Source organism: Lissotriton vulgaris, unplaced genomic scaffold (genome assembly GCF_964263255.1).
Source record: "Lissotriton vulgaris unplaced genomic scaffold, aLisVul1.2 SCAFFOLD_1725, whole genome shotgun sequence".
Taxonomy (NCBI): domain Eukaryota; kingdom Metazoa; phylum Chordata; class Amphibia; order Caudata; family Salamandridae; genus Lissotriton; species Lissotriton vulgaris.
Window position 1 is genome coordinate 28,726 of NW_028247730.1, and position 23,306 is coordinate 52,031.

General features: G+C 49.1%; 1 protein-coding gene across 1 annotated transcript in view; it reads left to right on the top strand.

Annotated features, from left to right (window-relative positions):
• Positions 1 to 1,582: 1,582 nt before the first annotated feature.
• Positions 1,583 to 23,306, top strand: part of LOC147665061 (IgGFc-binding protein-like) — a 58,612-nt gene continuing 36,888 nt past the window's right edge. Inside the window, exon 1 of the mRNA XM_086949782.1 lies at positions 1,583 to 2,781. Coding sequence (XP_086805908.1) covers positions 1,665 to 2,781 — 1,117 coding nt within the window. The 5' untranslated portion in view covers positions 1,583 to 1,664. The remainder of the gene's footprint in view (positions 2,782 to 23,306) is intronic.

The following is a 23,306-nucleotide window of genomic DNA, read 5'->3' on the forward strand; positions in this document are numbered from 1 at the left end:
ATGGAGCTCCTTTGCAGAGTGTTGTAAAAAGGGAGTGTGGCCTCTGAACACCCCTCTGCAACGCAGCTCCCTGGCGCATACTGGAGGTTCCTGGTGGGCTAGTTGGCCCACAAGGGACCTCAGAATTGAAGAGGAATCAATTCTCCAACTTAAAACAAGCCACAGGGTGTGTTTGCACACATGTCGCCTCATGCCCCACACCCTTCCTTCACCACTGTGTTAACGCGCCCCGTGGCATGTTTTAAGTTGGGGGATAAAGTCCCCTTCAATCCTGATTTCTGTGCCACATTAATGTGTAGAAGTGATATCAAACATGCACATTTTTGGTTCATCATATTTGACATATGACATATGCTATTGGGTAGTTACAATGAAATCTGCAATAATAATTAAAAAAAACTTTAGGGCCAAATACATCTCAATTAGTGTTTGGAAAAGTAATTACAGGCCTGATTTATAGTTTGACAGACAGGTTACTCCATCACAAACTTGACTGATATCCCGTCCTCCTTATTCCAAGTAGATTTTATCCTATTGTATATGTAAAACTCAGATGGAATAGCTGTCACATTTCTGACAGTATACCCATCTGCCCAACTTCAATTAGTGCTCCACAGTGGTGAGAAATGGTTACATGACTTGCTGGGAATTCTGGCACAGACTGGCTCAAAGTTTCCAATGTTAGTTGAACTTGTATTTGTATTTGTAATCTACAAGATTTCACTGTGTGACTTTTAGGACACCATTGCGTCAATACCTTAGTGACGCAGTGTATTGGATATAGGCAGCAACATGCATTGCTGGAGGTGCGTCATGCTTGCGACAGCAATGCATGACTTTTCCGTCAACAGATGCGTCAGAAATACGGTGCATCCATGGTGACGCAAGGGTTTTGAATGGTGGCGCAGGGAAAGTGACGCATCTCTACAGATGCGTCACTTTCTTGTAAATCTGCCCCTAAGTACCATGGTAAAAAGGTTTATGTGCCAGAGTTAGGGAGAGAGAAGGATACTACCATATCTCTTTGGATATTTTGCCATTCTGCTCTCTCCCTTTCATGCAACACTGCATTTTTGGTTGCTGAGATGTGTTCCATGAGCCTTTTAGTAAATATACCTAACAGTCTTTGATAGACTTTGATAGACCTTTTAGTAAATATACCTAACAGTCTTTGATAGACTCTTTGGAACACACTGCCCACTCAAATACGCAAAGAAGAAAACTACAGGAGTTTCAGAAAAAGCGTGAAAACCTGGTTGTTTGATAAATAATTTGCCTTCGGATCTGCTCTCTCTCCAGTTGTGCCCTGTGTCTTTGCTGTTTCGGCGCCGGGAAACCCTTTGTGGGTAGCTGCGCGCCTTATAAATGCTATAAAATAATAAATAAAAATAAAATAGAGCGAAAGTAGGGCTAATAGACCTCAGGACACACGAAAAGTGGAACACTTGTATCTACTTACATTTATGTTTTTTGTTATCATTATGCACCTTTTTGTCCAGAAACAAATAATACATAATGAAAGGTCTCACATTAAACAAAAATGTTTTTTGTTCCCTTGCATTCTTTCTGGCTATATAGGAAGAAGTTTTATTGTAGCCTTCACTGAAAATTTGGATACTTCAACCACCCTCGCACTACAGCTGAGCAGTTATGATGAGCCATGCATGGTGCAGGTCACAGTCCCCTCTCCACCCTACAATCAGACTGTGTTCTTGGCAAAGAACAGCACAGCCGAGGTGGTCCTACCTTCAGACTACATGCTCACTGAGGGTGAAAGATCAAGGAAGCTAGTGACGGTGAGCTCAGATGCAGATATTTCAGTCATTGCATTTAACACATATGTGTACTCTGCTGATGCCTTCACCTGCCTCTCCAAACAAGACTTGGGCACAGAGTACTTCATTTTCACAGCCGTAAGTGGGTATGGAAACTATTTTGCTATTGGCAATGGAGAAGATGTTGAGACTCAAGTCAACATTACAGTGTCCGGCTCCTTACTCGTTGATGGAACCAGATATGAAGACAAACAGATGGTCTCCATCACCCTGGCTCCACAGGAGGTCATTCTGCTCAATGACGCTAATGACCTGACTGGCACCAGAGTTGTTTCTTCAACACCTGTGGTTATTTTCAGTGGTAGTAAATGTTACTTTTTCCAGCCTAGCGGCTGTGACACTCTAATCGAACAGCTATATCCTGTGCAAAGTTGGGGGCAACAATTTGTTGTATTCCCGCTGATGACTAAAGAAGTGAGAGACAGTATTATTTTCATTGCTGCAAGACCAAACACCACAGTCACTCTTCACACTGAAAACACCACCCTACAGTACAGCCTTCAGCCTGGCTCTCAGGTCAGCGTGGACTTACAAACAGGGATGCTTGTGGATGCGACCGAGCCAATCATGGTCGGATATCTCTTCCAGGGGGGCAGCAGTCCATTAGTATCACCATTCGATCCTTTCATAGCAACCGTTCCACCCAGCAACTTTCCTAGGAGATACTACAAGTTTGTTACCAATGCCTTTTTTAACAACTCCCTATTTATTGTGTCTCGCTCATCCTCCTCGTCATCCGATTTTCTTCTCGACTACAGACCACTAAGTGATTATGCACCAACCATGCAGCACCTGGAAGGCTTCACAGGTTGGGAAGCGAATTTAGGAAAAATCGGTGGGCAACATGACATTTCCCATCAGTCGGAGACATTTGGAATATACGTATATGGAGTTGAATATTGTGTATCTTACGGATATTCCCTTGGCCAAGCAGAGTCATTTTCAGGTATTGAACAATTATATTTTTATATTTGCCATTTAAAAAGAAATTTGATGAAGTTTTATCTGTGAAAATATCGTGTTTGTATGCACGTCGCATGTATGTTCATTTGTAAAGCACAACGCTATCTAGTGAGCTATCTAGAAAAGAAAAGACTGCAGAATGTAGGTCAGAGCCCACAATATGATTCAGGATCTTTTACAAGAAGCAGAATGTAGAGGGAGGCTATGGATGTCAATTCACCAAAATGCCTGGGGTAGCGGAAGTGGCTTCAGATGCCCATTGACCTTCACTTTTACTCACTCATATGTTTATACATACACACACATTCACACATACACACACACTTTGCCTACACATGCACACACGCACACACACACACACGAAGCAGCAGTGCAGACCTCCCTTGCACGCACTTAAGTGGGTTGTATGTCATTACAATGCGGGCTTTTACCCCGCATGCCATTACAGCGCGGGGATTACAACGAAAGTCGTTACAACGACTTTCACTGGAGGGCGCTGGATAGGGGAATAGTTTAATTTTCTATTCCAACTCCAGCCCACGTAGACAGTAGGGAAGGTGTTGGATAGAAAATTAAACTATTCCCTATCCAACAGCGCCCTCCAGCGAAAGTCGTTGTAACGACTTTCGTTGTAATCCCCGCGTTGTAATGGTAGTGCGGGGTAATCCCCACGTTGTAATGACTGTTCTCCCTTAAGAGGTGCAGAATGGGCAATTGCAGCATTAGATTCTCTGACACACAGAACAAAGGCAAGCATCGAAGCACTACAGTCACAGAGGATGACAGCTGCATAGAGATGAAAAGAGTAAGATGTTCTCAAACAAAAGACAAAAAAACAGGCTAGAAGCAGTGCAAGTTCCTTTGTGCAACGAAGAGAAACAACACAGACATTAGTCCAAGCTTCATCACACACACATGTATGCACTTAGATAACAAGCACAACAGTAAAAACTTCCCTCACACACGAAGAGGGGATTCAACAGTGCACTCTTCCTTCACACATACAAATTAGGTACAGCAATAGTCACCCTTATACAAAACAGACATAGCCTGAGAAGCAGCTGCATCCATTTTCCTGTCTAACATCCCGGGTATGACAAAGACACCAGGAGTACAAACTTCACCCACACACAGACACAAGTGCGACCTACAGAGCCATGGAGAAAGCTTGCACCACAAAACGGATTCTGCAAGGGCAAGATAAATACAATCTTCTCTCAAACAAATGCAGCTAGCAGTGTGTTAGCGACAGCAGTGCAGGCCTTCTCTCACACACCAATGAGGTGGAGCAAAGACAGCAGCAGTGCAAGCTTCACTTGCTTATACAGGTGTATTTCAATTCAGCCAGCATTAGTCCAAGATTCGCTTAGTCAGGATATGTACAGCACGCGCAAAAACAGTACAAACTTGCCTCACATGCAGAACACATGTATTGTACCCAGAAATAGTGCAACTTCCCACACACACCCAACAGTGGCAGCAGGTACACCAGAATCTCCCAAAACACAGACAAGCGTCCCTCATGCGCGACAGACTAGCCTGGGCATCAGAAGAGAAACAGAAGCAATGCAAGCAATAGTCATGGGGTAAGCTCAGAATGGAAAGCCGCACTGCACACAAATGGAGCAGATATTTTAACTCTGTATATAAGTTCCTGCGGTGCGTGTTTTTTTAATGGTCAAGTTTTCTCATCTGCAGACTCAACACATTTTCAAGGGAAGCATTAGCCCTGCCGGGCTCAATTCCTCTATGGCTTGACTTTGTTTTCTCCTCCAGCCAGAAGTCACTTTTGAAACCAACTTTCAAGTCAAGTCAAGTCAATAAATTTATATAGCGCGCTACATACCCAGAGGGTCTCAAGGCGCTTGAAGAAGGGTGGGAAATTACTTGTCAAATATCCACGTTTTAAGTTGCTTTCTGAATGCTAGGTGGTTCTGAGTAAGGCGAAGGTGAGTGGGAAGTGAGTTCCAGGTTTTAGCTGCCAGGTAGGAGAAGGATCTACCTCCCATGGTGGTTTTGTTGATGCGAGGTACAGTGGCAAGGGCTTGGTTGGAGGATTGTAGCTGGCGGGAGGGGGTGTAGAAGGACAGTCGTGTGTTGAGGCATTCGGGTCCGATTTCGTAGAGTGCTTCGTGTGCGTGGGTTAGGAGCCAGAAAGTAATTCTCTTATTGACGGGGAGCCAGTGGAGGTTTTTCAGGTGACCAGAGATGTGTTCTTTACGCGGGATGTCTAATATGAGCCTGGCTGAAGCGTTCTGGATGCGTTGGAGTTTTTTCTGGAGTTTTGCGGTGGTACCGGCGTAGAGGGTGTTTCCGTAGTCCAGTCGGCTAGTGACCAGAGCGTGGGTGACCGTTTTTCTAGATTCGGTGGGGATCCAACGAAATGTTTTTTTGAGCATGCGAAGAATGTTGAAGCAAGATGAAGAAACGGCGTTGACTTGTCTGTTCATCGAGAGTGAGGAATCCAGGATGACGCCTAGGTTCCGTGCGTGGTCCGTCGGGATGGGTGCTTTTCCAAGGGCCTCTGGCCACCAAGAGTCATCCCAGGCGGAGGGGGAAGTGCCTAGGATGAGGACTTCTGTTTTGTCTGAGTTCAGTTTCAGACGGCTGTGCTTCATCCAGTCAGCTACTTCTTTCATTCCTTCATGCAGGTTGGTTTTGGCAGTGTTAGGGTCTCTGGTGAGAGATAGGATCAGTTGAGTGTCATCGGCGTAGGAGATGATGTTGAGGTTGTGTTGGCGTGCGATGACCGCGAGGGGGCTCATGTATACGTTGAAGAGGGTGGGGCTGAGTGAAGAACCTTGTGGTACGCTGCAGATGACTTCAGTGGCCTCAGACTTGAATAGTGGGAGGCGGACTCTCTGAGTTCTTCCGGTGAGGAACGAGGTGATCCATTCCAGTGCTTTTCCTTGGATTCCGACGTTTCTGAGGCGTTGTAAAAGGGTGCTATGACAGACCGTGTCGAAGGCTGCGGAGAGGTCGAGGAGGATGAGGGCGACTGTGTCTCCATTGTCCAGTAGAGTTCGAATGTCGTCTGTTGCTGCTATGAGGGCGGTTTCAGTGCTGTGCTTGGCTCGGAAGCCGGATTGTGAGGAGTCGAGGGATTTGTTGGTTTCGAGGAATGCGGCGAGCTGGTTGTTGACCGCTTTCTCGATGACTTTGGCCGGGAATGGAAGGAGTGAGATAGGGCGGTAGTTTTTGAGTTTTGTGGGGTCAGCAGTGGGTTTCTTCAGGAGGGCGCTGAGTTCTGCGTGTTTCCAGCTTTCCGGGAAGGTTGCGGAGTTGAGGGAGCAGTTGATGATGTCTCGGAGGTGCGGTGCTATAATGGAGTCTGCTTTGTTGAAGATGTGGTGAGGGCATGGGTCTGTGGGGGATCCTGAGTGGATAGAGTTCATCAGACGGATGGTGTCCTCAGTGGAGATTGGCGTCCAGTCATTGAGGATGTTCAGGGGGGGTGGGGGTCCTGCAGGGGGTTGGGTGGGTTGGTCTTCGGGTCGGTTGTCAAAGCTGTTGTGGATGTCTGCAATTTTGTTGTGGAAGAATGAGGCTAGGGAGTCGCAGAGGGCTTGAGAGGGGGTGATGTTGTTGGAGTTGGCTGAGGGGTTGGTAAATTCCTTGATGATGTTGAATAGTTCCTTGCTGTTGTGGGCGTTGTTATCTAGTCGGTTCTTGAAAGCGGCTTTCTTGGCATTCCGGATCAGTTGGTGGTGTATGCGGGTGGCGTTTTTGAAGGCGTCCTTGGTGCTGGTGGTTGGGTCTTTTTTCCAGGCCTTCTCAAGAGAGCGACAGCGTTTCTTGGATTTCTTAAGATCATCGTTGAACCAGGAGGCCTTCTTGCTGCCTAGTTTGAATTGTCGTTTTTTCAGTGGTGCTAGGATGTCAGCGCTGTTGGATAACCATTGGGTGAGGTTGGTGGCTGCTTGGTCGGGGTTTGAGGAGTGGGCTGGGGGGTTTAGAAGAAGCGATGAGGAGATCTGGTCGATGGTGATTTTGTTCCAGTTTCTTTGCAGAGTGGGTTGGGGGTGGTTGTTGGATGTGGGCTTGTTGTAGGTAAAGTGAACGCAGCTGTGGTCAGTCCAAAGGAGAGCTGTGGTGTGGCTGAAGGAGACATGTTTGCTGGAGGTGAAGATAGGGTCGAGTGTGTGACCTGCGATGTGGGTGGGGGTAGTGACAAGTTGTTTAAGTCCTAGGTTGGCGAGGTTGTCTAGAAGGGTGGTGGTGTTGCGGTCGTTGTTCTTTTCAAGGTGAAAGTTGAGGTCTCCCAGAAGGATGTAGTCCTTGGAGGGGAGCGCGTGTGGAGTGATGAAGTCCGTGATGTCTTCACTAAATTGTGCGCGGGGTCCTGGTGGCCTGTAAAGGAGGGTGCCTCTGAGTGTGGTCTTGGGGTCGATGTGGATCTGGAAGTGAAGATGTTCAGAGTTGGCGAGATTGACGTCTGAGCTGGTTGAGATACGGAGGGATTTTTTATGGACGATAGCGATGCCTCCTCCTGTGTGGCCTGTACGGTCCTTGGGAATGATCTTATAGTCTTCCGGAATGGCAATGGTGATGTCTGGGGCTGATGCTGCGTTCATCCATGTTTCTGTTAGGAAGGCGACGTCCGGAGAGATGGTGTCTAGTAGATTCCAGAGGTCAATTGCGTGCCTGTGGACCGAGCGGGTGTTGAGCAGGATGCATTGTAGGTGGTTGGGGTCGGATATCTGTTGTGTGTTCGTAGATGAGGAGTTGTTCTTGGTGCCGTCGAACTTGCAGGAGTTGCAGGAGAAGGGTCCATGGGTGTGTCCAGGAGCGGCTTGGACGCAGTTGGGGGAACGGCCGGGGTTAAGGGCTAGGAGGGTGGTGGCATCGTAAGTAATGCGGGAGGGGTTGGCATTACGAGGACCAGGGGGAATGACGCTGGGCGCGGGCCAGGCGCAGACGGGCGTAGACGGGCTTACCTTTGGCGCACCTTCGGCGCGGCCGCAGCGCATGGACGCCACTTTCCTGCTGCAGCGCATGCAACAGCTGCTTACCACTTGATGTTTTCCATGGGAGTGGAATTGGGGCGGGGGAGACCCGCTGTTTAACTCCCAGGCTCACCTCTCTTCAGATGTTCTTCTGAATGAGGTCCAAGTTTGCGCCTGCGCTGCCCAGAACCACCAGCTCTCCAAAACAAGCATTTGTAATGCAATAGGTTCCAAGAAAAAGGGCACACAACGGCTGACCACAGGTTCAGCACTTTAATCCCTGATTTTTGAATAAGTGTCCTGTGCATCTACTTCCGGCACTCACCGTCATTGAGCGCCACTGAGACAAAAAGATACTTTGGAGTGGAAGGTGCACCAGAAAAGTAGTCGTGAGAACAAATTTAGTCCATCAATCTTCTTTATTAACATGTGTTAAAACGGGCATTCACCCAACACGTTTCATTCCTGTGCAGAAGGAACTTCATCAGGGCTGAAACAATCACATAAGAACACAGAATAAATTGGCACATAAAGACAAAAATGCAAAAATACATCAGAAAAAATAATAATGTACATTGATATATACATATACACATCATAACGACTTTCGTTGTAATCCCCACGTTGTAATGGTAGTGCGAGGTAATCCCTGCGTTGTAATGACTGTTCTCCCTTAAGAGGTGAAGAATGGGCAATTGCAGCATTAGATTCTCTGACACACAGAACAAAGGCAGGCATCGAAGCACTACAGTCACAGAGGATGACAGCTGCATAGAGATGAAAAGAGTAAGATGTTCTCAAACAAAAGACAAAAAAACAGGCTAGAAGCAGTGCAAGTTCCTTTGTGCAACGAAGAGAAACAACACAGACATTAGTCCAAGCTTCATCGCACACACATGTATGCACTTAGATAACAAGCACAACAGTAAAAACTTCCCTCACACACGAAGAGGGGATTCAACAGTGCACTCTTTCTTCACACATACAAATTAGGTACAGCAATAGTCACCCTTATACAAAACAGACATAGCCTGAGAAGCAGCTGCATCCATTTTCCTGTCTAACATCCCGGGTATGACAAAGACACCAGGAGTACAAACTTCACCCACACACAGACACAAGTGCAACCTACAGAGCCATGGAGAAAGCTTGCACCACAAAACGGATTCTGCAAGGGCAAGATAAATACAATCTTCTCTCAAACAAATGCAGCTAGCAGTGCATAAGCGACAGCATTGCAGGCCTTCTCGCACACACCGACGAGGTGGAGCATAGACAGCAGCAGTGCAAGCTTCACTTGCTTATACAGTTGTATTTCAATTCAGCCAGTATTAGTCCAAGATTTGCTTAGTCAGGATATGTACAGGACGCGCAAAAACAGTACAAACTTGCCTCACATGCAGAACACATGTATTGTACCCAGAAATAGTGCAACTTCCCACACACACCCAACAGTGGCAGCAGGTACACCAGATTCTCCCAAAACACAGACAAGCGCCCCTCATGCGCGACAGACTAGCCTGGGCATCAGAAGAGAAACAGAAGCAATGCAAGCCATAGTCATGGTGTAAGCTCAGAGTGGAAAGCCGCACTGCACACAAATGGAGCAGATATTTTAACTCTCTATATAAGTTCCTGCGGTGCTTGTTTTGTTAATTGTCAAGTTTTCTCATCTGCAGACTCAACACATTTTCAAGGGACGCCTTAGCCCTGCCAGGCTCAATTCCTGTATGGTTTGTCTTTGTTTTCTGCTCCAGCCAGAAGTCACTTCTGAAACCAACTTTGCTGCCACTTTCCTGCTGCAGAGCATGAAACAGCTGCTTACCATTTGACGTTTTCAATGGGAGTGGAATTGGGGCGGGGGAGACCCGCTGTCTAACTCCGAGGCTCACCTCTCTTCAGGTGTTCTTCTGAATGAGGTCCAAGTTTGCGCCTGCGCTGCCCAGAACCACCAGCTCTCCAAAACAAGCATTTGTAATGCAATAGGTTCCAAGAAAAAGGGCACACGACTGACCACAGGTTCAGCATTTAAATCCCTGATTTTTGAATAAGTGTCCTGTGCATCTACTTCCGGCACTCACCATCATTGAGCGCCACTGAGACAAAAAGATACTTTGGAATGGAAGGTGCACCAGAAAAGTAGTCCGGAGAACACATTTAGTCCATCAATCTTCTTTATTAACATGTGTTAAAACGGGCACTCAGCCAATGCGTTTTGTTCCTTGTGCAGAAGGAACTTCATCAGGGCTGAAACAATCACATAAGGACACAGAATAACTTGGCACATAAAGACAAAAATGCAAAAAGACATCACAAAAAATAATAATGTTTATTGATATATACATATACGCAGCATAATAGTTTCACACAAATCACTCCAAAATGACATGGAGATGACGCATAGCTTGGGCTATTACTACAAAGTCACATTAGACAAAGTCAAGTCGGTGGACAGCTCATAGAACATAACATATATCCACAATTATATACAATAGAGCCACTACTAAAAATACAACAATATAATCACACTATATACATATATAGAGTTTTGTGTATAACCTAAGAGTAAGTTCTAACAGTGCTTTCCAGAAAATGAATTAGAATTGGCTCAGGTGGGAAAGCACAAACTTAGCGCTCGCATTTACCTTTGCGCAAAGCTGATTAGTAGCTGGTCGCGCCCTTCCTAGCTCTTTGCTAGCAGCCGCCATCACCACTGGCGTGCGCGCTGACTCCGCCCCCTTTTGAGGCCACGCCCCTTCCCTTTTCCTACAAATGTGCTTGCATAGGACGCACAGGGGACGAGCGCAGCGGGAGCGCCGTTTGCGCGCCTAAGGCAAGCCCGTCTGCGCCCGTCCGCGCCAAGACCGCGCCAGGTGCAGGAAACCATGCCCTAATCCCCCCTAGTATCAGGTATGCACCCAACGACCTCCTCCGACTCCGAGGCATTCCCCGCTGCTCCTGCAAGCTCGACCTGTCAAAGGTAGTCGGTTCTGCCAGCTGCACTAAATGTCGCTGGTTACTTACCTTCGCTCACGACCAGCCAATCCCCCCCAAGTACCAACGACCATTCTTCAAAGGTGGCCTCATAAATGCCCGGTCTATGTGCAAACATAGTCAAGACATTCATGATCTCATCATAGACCATGACCTTGACTGCCTCATGATCACCGAAACTTGGCTCACAGAGGACAGTAACCCTGACATAGCCGTAGCCCTCCCCCAGGATTACTACTTCTACAGACAGGACAGACTGAAGGGTAGAGGAGGAGGTGTTGCAATTATTCTGAAGAACATCTTTAATTGTCACACCTTCTGCCTTGACCCCCTCATCGACACAGAGGTAATGGGCTTTTCCATCAAACTCAGCCAATCCCTTTCCCTCTCAGGTGGTCTGATTTACCGTCCACCCGGTAATGCCTCTAAATGTCTCGACTCCCTCAATGACGCTCTGGGACACTTCCTACTTCGTTACCCACCCTTTACCCTCCTAGGAGATTTTAATTTGCACCTTGAGGCCTCCGCCGACTTTCAAACAAGAAATTTTCTTCAGATACTTGAAATTTTCAATCTAAAACAAAGTGTCACGTTGCCTACCCATTCACTTGGTCACACCCTAGATGGTATTTGCTCCAATTTTCCTTCTCTCACCACCCTGCCCCCCCTACCCCAGATATGGACTGATCATTGCCTGATCCCATTCCACATCTCCAGTTGCCGCCCTCCTACCATCAATAAATGCAATCCTCATCATGGTCATTCTACCAACTGGAAAACTGTCCAGGAAAATCTCTCTCTTAATCCCATCTCCCAAACCAACTCCCCCTCTCTATCCGGAAACATCGATAGAGATGCAGACCGCTTCCAAAACTGGCTCTCACAAGAAATTGCAAAACGGAGCCCCACTAATCATCATGATAGAATCCTGAAGAAAACTAAAAACAAAGCTCCCTGGTTCACACCTGATTTAGCCTCCGCACATCTACTCTGCAGGAAAGCGGAACGTAAATGGCGTCGAACCTACGACAATGACAACCGCAGCGCCTACATACTTCAGAGGAAAAACTATCTCTCCGCCATCAAATCGGCCAAGAGAGCGTTCTACGTCAAGGCCATTAAAGAAGCCACCCAAAAGCAAAAAACTTTATTTGCAATAGTAAAGACCTTCACCAATCCCAAAGCTCTCCAACCTGAAATCCCCCATCCCAAGAGCTATGCGACAAGATCTCTGAATACTTCGACGAAAAAATTATCTCCATTCAAAAAATCTTCCCCCCTCCCCTTACCACTCACAAACTTCCGCATCCCGATCAACCCGGCTTGACTGCTGACAGGCTTAAAAACTTCACCCCGGTCACTCTGGCCCAAACCAGAGAAGCGATTCTTTCCTGCAAATCCGGCTCCCCCTCCGACCCCTGCCTTCCTAAGATTCTTCATCTAATCATTGATGAGATTAACCCTATTGTCAATGATCTTATCAACCTGTCTCTCAGTTCTGGATCTGTTCCTCGCTTATGGAAAAAAGGTGTTGTCAAACCACTTATGAAAAAAGCTAATAAATCCCCAGTGGACTTGACCAATCTCCGCCCTATCACCCTTCTTCCCGCTCTAGGTAAAATAACAGAACAGCTAGTCCATAAAGAGCTTAAATCCTTTCTGGAAAACCACAATATACTCCATCCCCAGCAATCCGGGTTCCGGCCTAAACATTCAACCGAAACTGCCTTAATTGAACAGACCGACACCATTAAAACACTGCAAGACCAAAGGAAGAAGGCCATTCTGATCCTTCTTGACCTCACGGCAGCTTTCGACACCATATCCCATTCCATCCTGATCAACAGATTAATGGACATTGGCATCTCTGACTCAGCCCTATCATGGATCAGATCTTTTCTCAGCGATAGGTCCCAAACTGTCACCCTGGGCCCTTTTCAATCCAATGAGAAAACGGTCGCTTCCGGAGTCCCCCAGGGGTCCATCCTAAGCCCCCTCCTATTTAACATTTACCTCATCCCTCTTCTCACCCTGATAGAATCATTTGGCATAACTGTCACCTCATATGCCGATGATACTCAGTTGATCATCCCACTAGACGACAATTCCAACAAGGCAGAGCTCAATCTCAAACACTGCCTAACTGCTGTATTCAAATGGATGGACTCAAACCACCTCCGCTGCAACTCAAATAAAACAGAGATCCTCACTATCGGAAAGAATGCCTCTTTCTGTCCTGCCCTTTGGTGGCCTGACAACTCTGCTGCCCCCCCCCAGACCGTCACTACTGCAAGAAACCTCGGAGTTCTTTTTGACTCTGATCTTTCATTTGACCATCATGCCACGACCGTAGCCGGCAAATGCTTCGGCATAATCAAATCCCTGAGAAAGTTCTTCGACTTTCTTCCCCTAGTTAATTAAGTCAGCCTTAGGTTTACCCCTTCACCAGTAATGTTGTGTCCCAAATAATTTATAGAGTTTGTTCTAAATTTACATTTTTCTGTATTGATAATCATGTTATGATCACACAACTTTTCCAAAACTAACTTTAAACGATAATCATGGTGAGCTACATCATCTCCAAAAACAAATACATCATCCTGGTAAATGCATATACCCGTGAGGCCATGAAGAGCATTTTCCATCACTCTCTGGAAAACTGACGAGGTTGACACTAAGCCAAAAGGTATTTTTATAACCCTTAAAGTGCCAAAAGAAGTTATAACAAATGTACAGTCTCTACATGACTCCTCCAACTCTATTTGATGATAAGCCAAACTAAGATTGATTGTGCTGAAAATATTTGCTCCACCCAGTAGAACTCATATCTCATTTATGTTCGAGAACGGGTATCTATCAACCACCACACATTTGTTTAACTGTCTCAAATTAATGCAGAGACGCAAATCCCCATTAGGTTTGCGTGCTACTATAATTGGGGCCACCATTCCGTACCTTCAACCTTCTCAATTATACGCCAATCTTCTAGTTTACCAATTTCCTTTTGCATATCCTCTCTGACAGAAAGATCCACCCGGACACTTCTTCTCTGGTCGCCTGCAGCACTTCTTTACAGGTCTCCATAAAAAACAATAACAAATCCCGACACGAAAAGGCACCTATGCACCCAGATTCCCTGGGTGAGGTAACACAAGTACTCAGTGGCTCCCGTGGGTCTTGACTGTCGAAGTGTCGTAGTCTATTGGGGTTTTCCGTAGTCCATCCGGAAGTGTCCTTAAACAGTAACTTTGTAACTTCTTCATTCTCTATTATAAGTCAATGGTAACTCGTGGCCATGTTTAGACATCGCACGCGTCTCCCGTGGGCCTCCTACTTCCTAACCTTTGGTTTATTAGTGTAATCCCAGCGATTCCATAGGCCCTAGGCCTACTTTCCATTTCAGTCTTGGCTCTTATACCACCATTTTAGTATATGGTTCGTGAGGCCCCTAGGGCATTACTGTATATTGTCCAATGTAATGTATGCTGATTGAGAATCTTGTATTGTACTTTGACATCTAACCTCATAAAGAGTGCGGAGGGGTTGTGTTTAGATTAAATACATATATATTTGATATATACCTGGTATGGTGTCCTTTCATTTTGTATTCAAGGGATTACAGTTGGTGAAACAGCTTGCTCACTGAAGTCTTAGCCTATGACTGCTGGTCCATGCTACCACTAGGATAGCTTGTCTATAAGGTTGACTTTACAACCACCATCAATAAGGGTCAAATTAGACTGGTGCAAGGTGCCCACTAGAAGCACAAGTTACTACTTGTGTAACAATATATCTGTAAGAGACATTAGTTAGTGATAGATTCCATACCTTAGAATATCCCCAGGCATCAGACTGGATCCGGAAATGTTTGCGTAGCAATACCCCTGCGCGTCGGTAGGCGTCGTCTGCGGCTCCACGTCCGTCATCGGCGTCATTAGCGCCCGAATGACGTCATCGGAGTACTTAGACGCCGCCCATGCCTGCTGACGTCAGTTCTGAAACACAGCTTTTCTGCACCAGATAAGCAGAGCTATGATAGAACCAACACTGGTACCATGAAACTAGGGCCCTGAAAGGGGATGACCTTAACCCTAGATATCGGTTCGCAGAACGGGTAGGATGGGTGGGTGGGTAAGGAATCTATCACTAACTAATGTCTCTTACAGATATATCGTTACACAAGTAGTAACTTGTGCATCTGAAAGAGACACGTTAGTGATAGATTCCTTCCCTTAGAATAGATACCCCAGCAATACCAACCCCGGTGGTGGGTCTGCGAACCAATATCACACCAGAAAGTCCTGGAGGACGGAACGGCCAAAGAAGCCATCCCTCTGGACTTGACTGTCCAGGCAGTAGTGTCTTGCGGACGTGTGCAGCGAGGCACACGTAGCTGCCTGGCAAATGTCCTGTAAGGGGACTACTCGGCCCAAGGCAGTTGTTGTTGCCGTGGCTCGAGGGGAATGAGCCCGTAATCCAGCAGGGGGCTCCTTTTTGGCCATGGAGTGACATGCCTGAATACACAGATGATCCACCGCGAAATGGTCCTCTTGTGTACCGCCTTTCCCTATTTCGCGCCCACGTAACCAACAAAGAGTTGGTCATCCACCCGGAACTGGCGTGTGCGATCTAGGGAATAAGAGAGCGCACGTTTTGGGTCCAGACGGTGGAGCCTCTCTTCCTCTTCGAGGGATGCTGAGGCGGAAAGAAGGTGGGCAAAGTAATGGAATGCCTGATGTGGAAGGCTGTGACAACCTTGGGCAGAAAGGAAGGTCGTGTACGCAACACCACCTTGTCCGGATGAACAGAGAGGAAAGGTGGAGTAGAAGAAAGAGCCTGGAGCTCACTCACTCTCCGGGCAGAGGTGATGGCAACCAGGAAAGCAGTCTTCAGGGTAAGAAGATGGAGAGGACAGTTATGGAGCGGCTCAAAGGGAGCACACATTAGATAAGTGAGTACAAGATTCAAGTCCCACTGGGCATCACGAAGGGAACAGGAGGGAACATGTGTGTGATGCCTTCAGAAATCTATTTACAATGGGGGACTTGAATAAGGAAGGCTGATCAGGTAGCCGTAAGAAGGCGGAAAGAGCAGAACGGTACCCTTTAAGAGTGCCCAGAGCAGAGCCCTGCTGGGCAAGGGAAAGAAGGAAGAGTAGAACTTCAGAAAGGGGTGCAGAGAGATGGTCCACAGCCTTTGCTGTGCACCATGCCACAAATCTGTTCCACCTGCAGGCGTATACCGACTTTGTGGAGGGACGCCTGGCTGCCAGAATGATATCACAGACTTCGGGAGGCAAGTCAAATGGCCTCAACTGCCGCCGCTCAATCTCCAAGCTTGTAGGTGGAGACTGAACAGGTTCGGGTGCAGGACCGTCCCCTGCTGCTGCGATAGAAGGTCCTCCCGAAGAGGCAGACGAATCGGTGGATCGACTGACATGCTGAGTAGCTCGGTATACCAGTATCTTCGTGCCCAGTCTGGAGCCACAAGGATAACCTGGGCCCGGTCGCACCTGATCTTCTTCAGCACTCTGGGCAGAAGTGGTATAGGCGGAAAGGCGTACAATAGACCGCAACTCCACTCGCGACAAAAAGCGTCTCCGAGCGAGTGCCGCCTTGGAAATGCCAACGCGCAGAACATATGACATCGCACGTTCTCTTCTGTTGCGAATAGATCTAACCAAAGCTCTCCCCATTGCTGAAAGAGGCCTTGCGCCACGTCTGAGTTCAGACGCCATTCGTGATCCATCATGCACCGACGGCTGAGTTTGTCCACCCTGGCATTCAGAGAGCCTGCCAGGTGTTGAACCACCAGGGTCACGCCCTGACGTTCCAGCCACTGCCAGAGGCGCAGAGCCTCCTGGCATAGGGTCCACGACCCCACCCCGCCTTGTTTGTTGCAGTACCACATGGCGGTGGTGTTGTCCGTGAACACCTGCACCTCACTCCCCTGGACAGAGGGGAGGAATGCCTTCAGTGCTAGACGAATCGCCCGCAGCTCCAAAAGGTTGATGTGGAGCCGGGACTCTGCCTCTCCCATGTGGCCTCCCCATCCCTGGAGGGATGTGTCCGTCACAACCACGTGCTCCGGGTGGGGTAGGGAGAGGGACTGCCACTGACCCAATCGCGGTCCGTGAGCCACCACTGCAGTTGTCTCGCAGTGCCCTCCGAGATCAAGACATGGTCGGAAATCTTGCCCTGATGCTGGGCCCACTGAAACTTCAGGTCCCACTGCAGAGCCCGCATCCGCCACCGGGCGTTATGCACCAGAAGGATGCAGGAGGCCATCAGCCCCAGAAGCCGCAGCGTCAACCTGGCCGACTCGGGATAAAGGCTGAAAGATGGGAATCAGAGCCTGTATATCCCGAACCCACTGTTCGGGAGGGTAAACCCAAAACTGCGCCAAGTCAAGAACCGCTCCAATGAAGAGGAGCTTCTGAGAGGGACACATGTGCGACTTCGGCACATTGATGGAGAACCCCAGCAAATGCAGGAGGTCGGCCGTAGTCTGGAGGTATTTGTATTGTATTTGTATTGTATATTTATAGAGCGCAACTATCGCTCCTAAAGGAGCATCCTGGGGCTAACTAGAGAGTGTGCAAACAATTACCAATACAGAATTAGATCGCAGCCATGACATAATCATCTGGAAGGTTGAAAATCCAGGTTTTTAGTTGCTTCCTAAACTGGTTTTCCTGAGTCAGGAATATGAGGTTCTTGGGCATTGCATTCCAGGCTTTGGAGGACAGGAAAGTTAGGGTCTTACCACCCTTGGTTTCGTAATTAAATTTGGCTAATTATATCAGATTATTGCCTGAGGATCGTAGCATCCTAGAAGGGTTGTAGTGGGGGTAACGCCTAATGAGATACTTTGGGCCTGTGCTATTAAATGCACAAAAGGCGATGATCAGGATTTTAAATAGTATCCTCTTATGCAGAGGTAGCCATTGAAGGGTCTTCAAAGCGGCCGACGCTGAAGATTTCCATGGTAGTTTTAATACTAATCTGGCTGCTGCATGGTGGCTGACGACTGTCTGGGGCGAGCCCGCCTTTAACAACCAGTCGTCTAGGTAGGGGAAGACTGATACCCCTAACCTGCGCAGATGAGCTGCGACCACAGCCATCACCTTCGTGAACACCTGTGGGGCGCTGGTAAGGCCGAAGGGGAGCACGGTAAACTGAAAGTGCTCTTGGCCTACCGTGAACCGCAGGTAACGCCGGTGGGCCGGCAGGACGGGGATGTGGAAATAAGCGTCCTGCAAGTCCAACGCTACCAGCCTGTCTTCTGGGTCCAGGGCAGCTAGGACCTGAGCCAAAGTCAGCATCTTGAACTTCTCCTTCCGGAGGTAGCCGTTGACGTTCCGCAGGTCCAAGATAGGACGTAGGCTCCCTTTGCCCTTCTTGGGTACCAGAAAGTAGTGGGAGTAACATCCACACCCTACTTCTGGCCCAGGAATGCACTTGATGGCCCCCTTGGCCGAGAGGGCCATGACTTCCTCTTGCAGAAGTAGCAAGTGATCCCCCGACACGCGGTGGCATTGCGGTGGCATGGATGGAGGGGTTGCCTCGAAGGGGAGGGAGTAGCCCCTTTGGACGATCTGTAGCACCCACCTGTCCGATGTGATAGTGCACCAGTGGGAGAGGTGATGGCGAACCCTGCCTCCCACAGACATCACATGGGCCTGAAAACTCGGACTAGGAAGATTTTGAGGTGGGTGCTGTGGAGGGAGGTGTGGACTGGCCTCGCCGTTGTCCCCGACCACGCCACGGCAGTTTCCAAGGCCGCCACCGCGCTGTTGAACATTTTGCGGCACGTGGCTGGCAGCACGTGTGGGGGTGCCCCTTCCGGTGGCCACGAAAGGAGCGAAAGGCACCCGTTTGCTGGCGTGGGGCCGAGAGGCCCAAGGACTTGGCCGTAGCCCTGGAGTCCTTAAAACGTTCCAGCGCATGGTCTGCCTCGTCGCCGAAGAGGCGACGGTCATCGAACGGCATGTCCAGGATTGTGGACTGGACATCGGCCGAGAAGTTGCCGAACCTCAACCAGGCGTGGCGGCGAACCGCCACCGACGTTGCCATCACCCTGCCTAGTGAGCCCGTTGTATCCAGCCCACACCTGATGGAATAAGGCGCTGCATCTCGTCCCTCCGCAAGGGTTTGGGCGACTTTAGCCCCGACCTCCTCCGGACATTGTGGCAGCACGTCCGCAACCGCGTCCCACAGAGTGTGGGTGTAGAGACAGGTGGTATTAACAGACCGCAACCCTAAGCTCACAGACGAGAACACCTTCTTCCCGAACTGTTCGTATCTCTTGGATTCCCTGTCGGGCGGGGCCGACGGGAATGCGGTCTGGGAATTGGAGGCCTGGATGACCAGGCTCTCGGGGGTAGGGTGGGTGGACAAAAAGCATGGGTCACCCGGGGCCGGGCGGTAGCGTTTCGCCACGTTCCTATCCACAGGCAGACCTGTGGCGGGCTTGGACCAAGTGCCCACAAGAACGTCACACAAGGCCTCATTGAACGGCAGTATTGGCTCACTGGAGCTTGACTGCGGTTTGAGGACCTCAGTGAGAAGGTTAGTCCTCACGGCCGCGACGGAGAGCTCAAGGTTTAAGGCCTTGGCTGCCTTCGTCAACACTACGCTATATGTAGACCCCTCCTCCGAAGCCACAGTCGGAGGGGAGACAAATCCAGTGTCTGGCGATGTGTCAATACCACTGGCCTCCCCAAGCATGTATGTCCAGTCCTGTTGAGACTGGCACTCCCGTGCCAGAGGGTCCTCAGACCCCTCCCAATCTTCCTCGTCACCTGTGTCCTGTAAAACAGGATTAGTAGACAGGGCCTCCTCATGGAGATAAAAATCTCCAAAGGCCGACTGAATCGGCGCCCAGCAGCGCCGTTCCGGCACCAGAGTCGGACCGCAGGAAACATTGGGGACGGTGTCCACAGTGGGTGCCGGGGCGACACCCGTGGGGCCGGCACTGGTGAGGTCGTGAGGTCGACCGGCGACGACCTGGATCCGGAACCGGATCCAGTGAGGTCCTGCGGCGCCAGGACCGAAGTCACCGGTGGCGCTGGGGCCGAAGCACCCGACGGCGTCGGGCCGAAGCACCCAACCCGCTAGGACCTCCAGTCGGGACCGTTGGGCCCGGAGGCGCCACTGAACCCGACTGAGGAGGGAGGGACCTCATGGCCATGAGGTACCGCTCGATCTCCTCCGGCGTCGCGCCGTGCCCAGGGACCCGAAGGTGTGGGGCAGGCGGAGCCGCGTGGGCGGTGTCGCCCGAGCCCCTGGCCGCATTGTGCGAGCGTTGGGGTGGGTCGGAGGAACGATGACATCTCTCCGACCTCTCATGCCTCTTACCTGAGGACTTGGATCCCGACGACCGGTGTCCACTCCTGGAGCTGCGGTGACTCCGACCCCGCAACCTGTCCCTCGACCTCCCATGGGACAGGGACCGGGACTTGGTGCGGCGCGGGGCCGACTGCCGGAGCTCCCGCCTAGCCTTCAATGTCAGGGCCCGGCAGTCGGAGCAGGTGCGGTCGTCGTGATCGAGGCCTAAGCACTTCAGGAAGCGGCGATGGGGGTCCGTAACCGACATCAGTCGGTCATACTTCGAGCAGGATTTGAACCCGGGCATCCTTATCGGCACCGATAGAGTCGAAGACTCGAAGAAAAAGAATGATCAAAAAGATCAAAAGTTTAGTCAAAAAAATGACTAGGGGTAGAGCTTCTCCGGATCTGCGCTAGCTGTCGCGGAAAAAAGAAGAACTGACGTCAGAGCGCATGGGCGGCATCTAAGTACTCTGACGACGTCATTTCGGCGCTAACGACGCCGATGACGGACGCGGAGCTGCAGACGACGCCTACCGACGCGCAGGGGTATTGCTACGCAAAAATTTCCGGATCCAGTCTGACTCCTGGGGATATTCTAAGGTAAGGAATCTATCACTAACGTGTCTCTTTCAGATCTAGTGGACATCATATGCCAGGCTAACTTCTCACATTGGTGGCAGCGGATGGGATAAGAGCTTGCAATTGTTTTACCATATAATCTTGAAATATCATTTAAAAGATCACATTAAGGTACCTGTAGTTACATATAAATCAAGTTCTTATAATCCTTAAGTTCTACTGAACTTAGCAGTTGTAAGTGGTAAGGGCCTAGCACACCCTGACTACAACTCCTAGAGAGGTTCTAGTAGGAAACAAATAGTGTAGGTAGGTGGACACACCACACCTAACTACAAAATGTCATTGGTAGCAGGGCTTAGTGAGCCTCTGCAAGAAGACAGCCCAAGGTTGCCTTTTAAATATGACACATTTACTTTTCAAGAATTGAGAAGTCTGTGTTCAGTCGGAAGTCTGCGAAAAGGACAGAGTCCAACCTTTAATCACCTGGTAAAAATCCTAGTGGCTTATGATACAGAGAATGCATCAGACCCAGGTAACCAAGGTAGTGCAGAGGGGGGCCATCCCTCAGCAGAAGAGGACCACACTGGTGAGAACCCAGTGCCCTCTGATGATGAGGTAGATGCTGACCAGGATGAAGTAGTGAACCCCAACCTGGGCAACTTAGGACTACCAGGAGATAGAGAGGGCTCAAGTAGGCCCCTCATTCCCCCACATAGGCCTAATGATGGGAATAGAAGAAGAAGATCCCTGTCTAATGGGTCTAACACGTCTACCTCATCAGTAGGGTCCAATGCCTCAGCTCTGAGGAGGATGACCTCCCCTCAGAGAAGAGAGCATAATGCTAGGATGAAGGAATCTAAGCTCAGAATCAAGAGGCAGAAAATTACCCTTGCTAAAGAGACCCTGGCTCTTAAAAGAGAGAGGAAATTATGTGGGCTAGAGCCCACTGGTGGCAGCATAATACCTAGAGATAGGGAAATGTCTCAGGACCATAGAAACCTAAGTAAGATTGTCCCTCCCTACAAGAGTGAGGATGACTTCCACAAGTGGATAACTGCTTTGGAGAGGGCCTGCAAAGTACAGCCGGTACCCCAGAGTCAGTGGGCAGCAATCTTATGGCTCTCCTTTTCAGCTAAAAGTAGACACAAGCTCCTCACAGTTAGTGATGAGGATGCTGACAATTATGCAGTCCTGAAGAGTGCTCTAATAGATGGGTTTGGCCTAACCACTGAACAGTATAGGTTGCTGTTCAGACACACCCAGAAGACACAGACCCAGGACTGGTCTGATTTTGTAGACTGTGCTACTAAGTCTCTGGAGGGTTGGTTACTGGGCAGCAAAGTACATGACTATGCAGGATTGTATAATTTGATTATGAGGGAGCAGATCCTTAATAATTGTCAAAACCAGCTTCTACATCAGCACCCAGTGGACTGATCTCTCCTTAAGAATTGGGTAAGAAGGCAGACAAATGGGTCAGAACCAGAGTGAGACCTAAAACACAGGGTGTTGGTGACCAGAAGAAATATTCTACCAAACCACAAGAGACAGGTGGGGATACATCCAAAGATAAGTCCACAACAGGGCCCCAAAAATCCTCTGAAGGGGGTGGGTCCCAAACTTCTTCCTCTACTGTTAAGAAACCTTATTGCCATGTGTGTAAGGTACCTGGCCATTGGAACACTGAGAGCAGTTGCCCAAAAGCCAGCAATAAGGAAAACATACCTTTAAGTAATACACCAACACCTCCTGTTACTACTAGTAGTAATCCCCCAGGTGGTGGGAGTGCCCCCAATAATTTGGCTGGGTTTACTTGGGGAAGTCAGGTGGACTCTGGCCTAATGAGGTCCCCTACTACAGTAACTCTTGTCTGTGATTGTGGCATGGGGTTTGCCAACTTCACCGCTTGCCCAAATACCATGGCCAGGTACAGACAGGAGCCCCACATCAATGGTCAGACAGCTGTGGCCTATGGGGACACAGGGGCTAGCATCGCCATGGTGACTGAGAGACTAGTCCCCTCTGAAAAGCTTTTACCTGGGTTTTCATGCCAGGTGACCACTATTGATGGAGTCAGGTCAGATCATGCCATGGCAGTAATAAATCTCAGCTGGGGAGGTGTCACCGGCCCAAAGAGAGTGGCAGTGTCTACAAACTTGCCTGTAGATTGTTTACTGGGCAATGATCTAGAGATCTCAGCCTGGGCTGAGGTAGACCAGCAGGCCCATTCCAAAATGATAGGCCTTCCTGAAAAAGACAGTAGGGCTGTGATGGTCACAGCCCAAACCCAAACAGATTTTATGTAGTGAAGCCTGAAACTATGGATCACTCCACACAGACAGAGAGCATTGGGGAGGAAGAAAAGTCTCCCTCCCCCAGACATTAGGTGAAGGTCAGCCTCCTCAGGGAACTGACCCTACCCCTTGTGAAGGAACTGCCCCAGAGGTAGTCAGGCCTGGCCTGGCAGAGCCTCTGATGTCAGTGGACCCTTCTTGCGACCTTGGCAGCCTTCTCAGACCATTACGGCCTACATGAAACAGGGCAGCTTTACTCCTTTCTCGTTGACGTATTCTACTGCCTCCTCTGGCCTACACCATGGTCAAGTAGGTCACACATTTGGAAGTGAGTCTTGGTTACACCATGGCAGTGAATTTTAC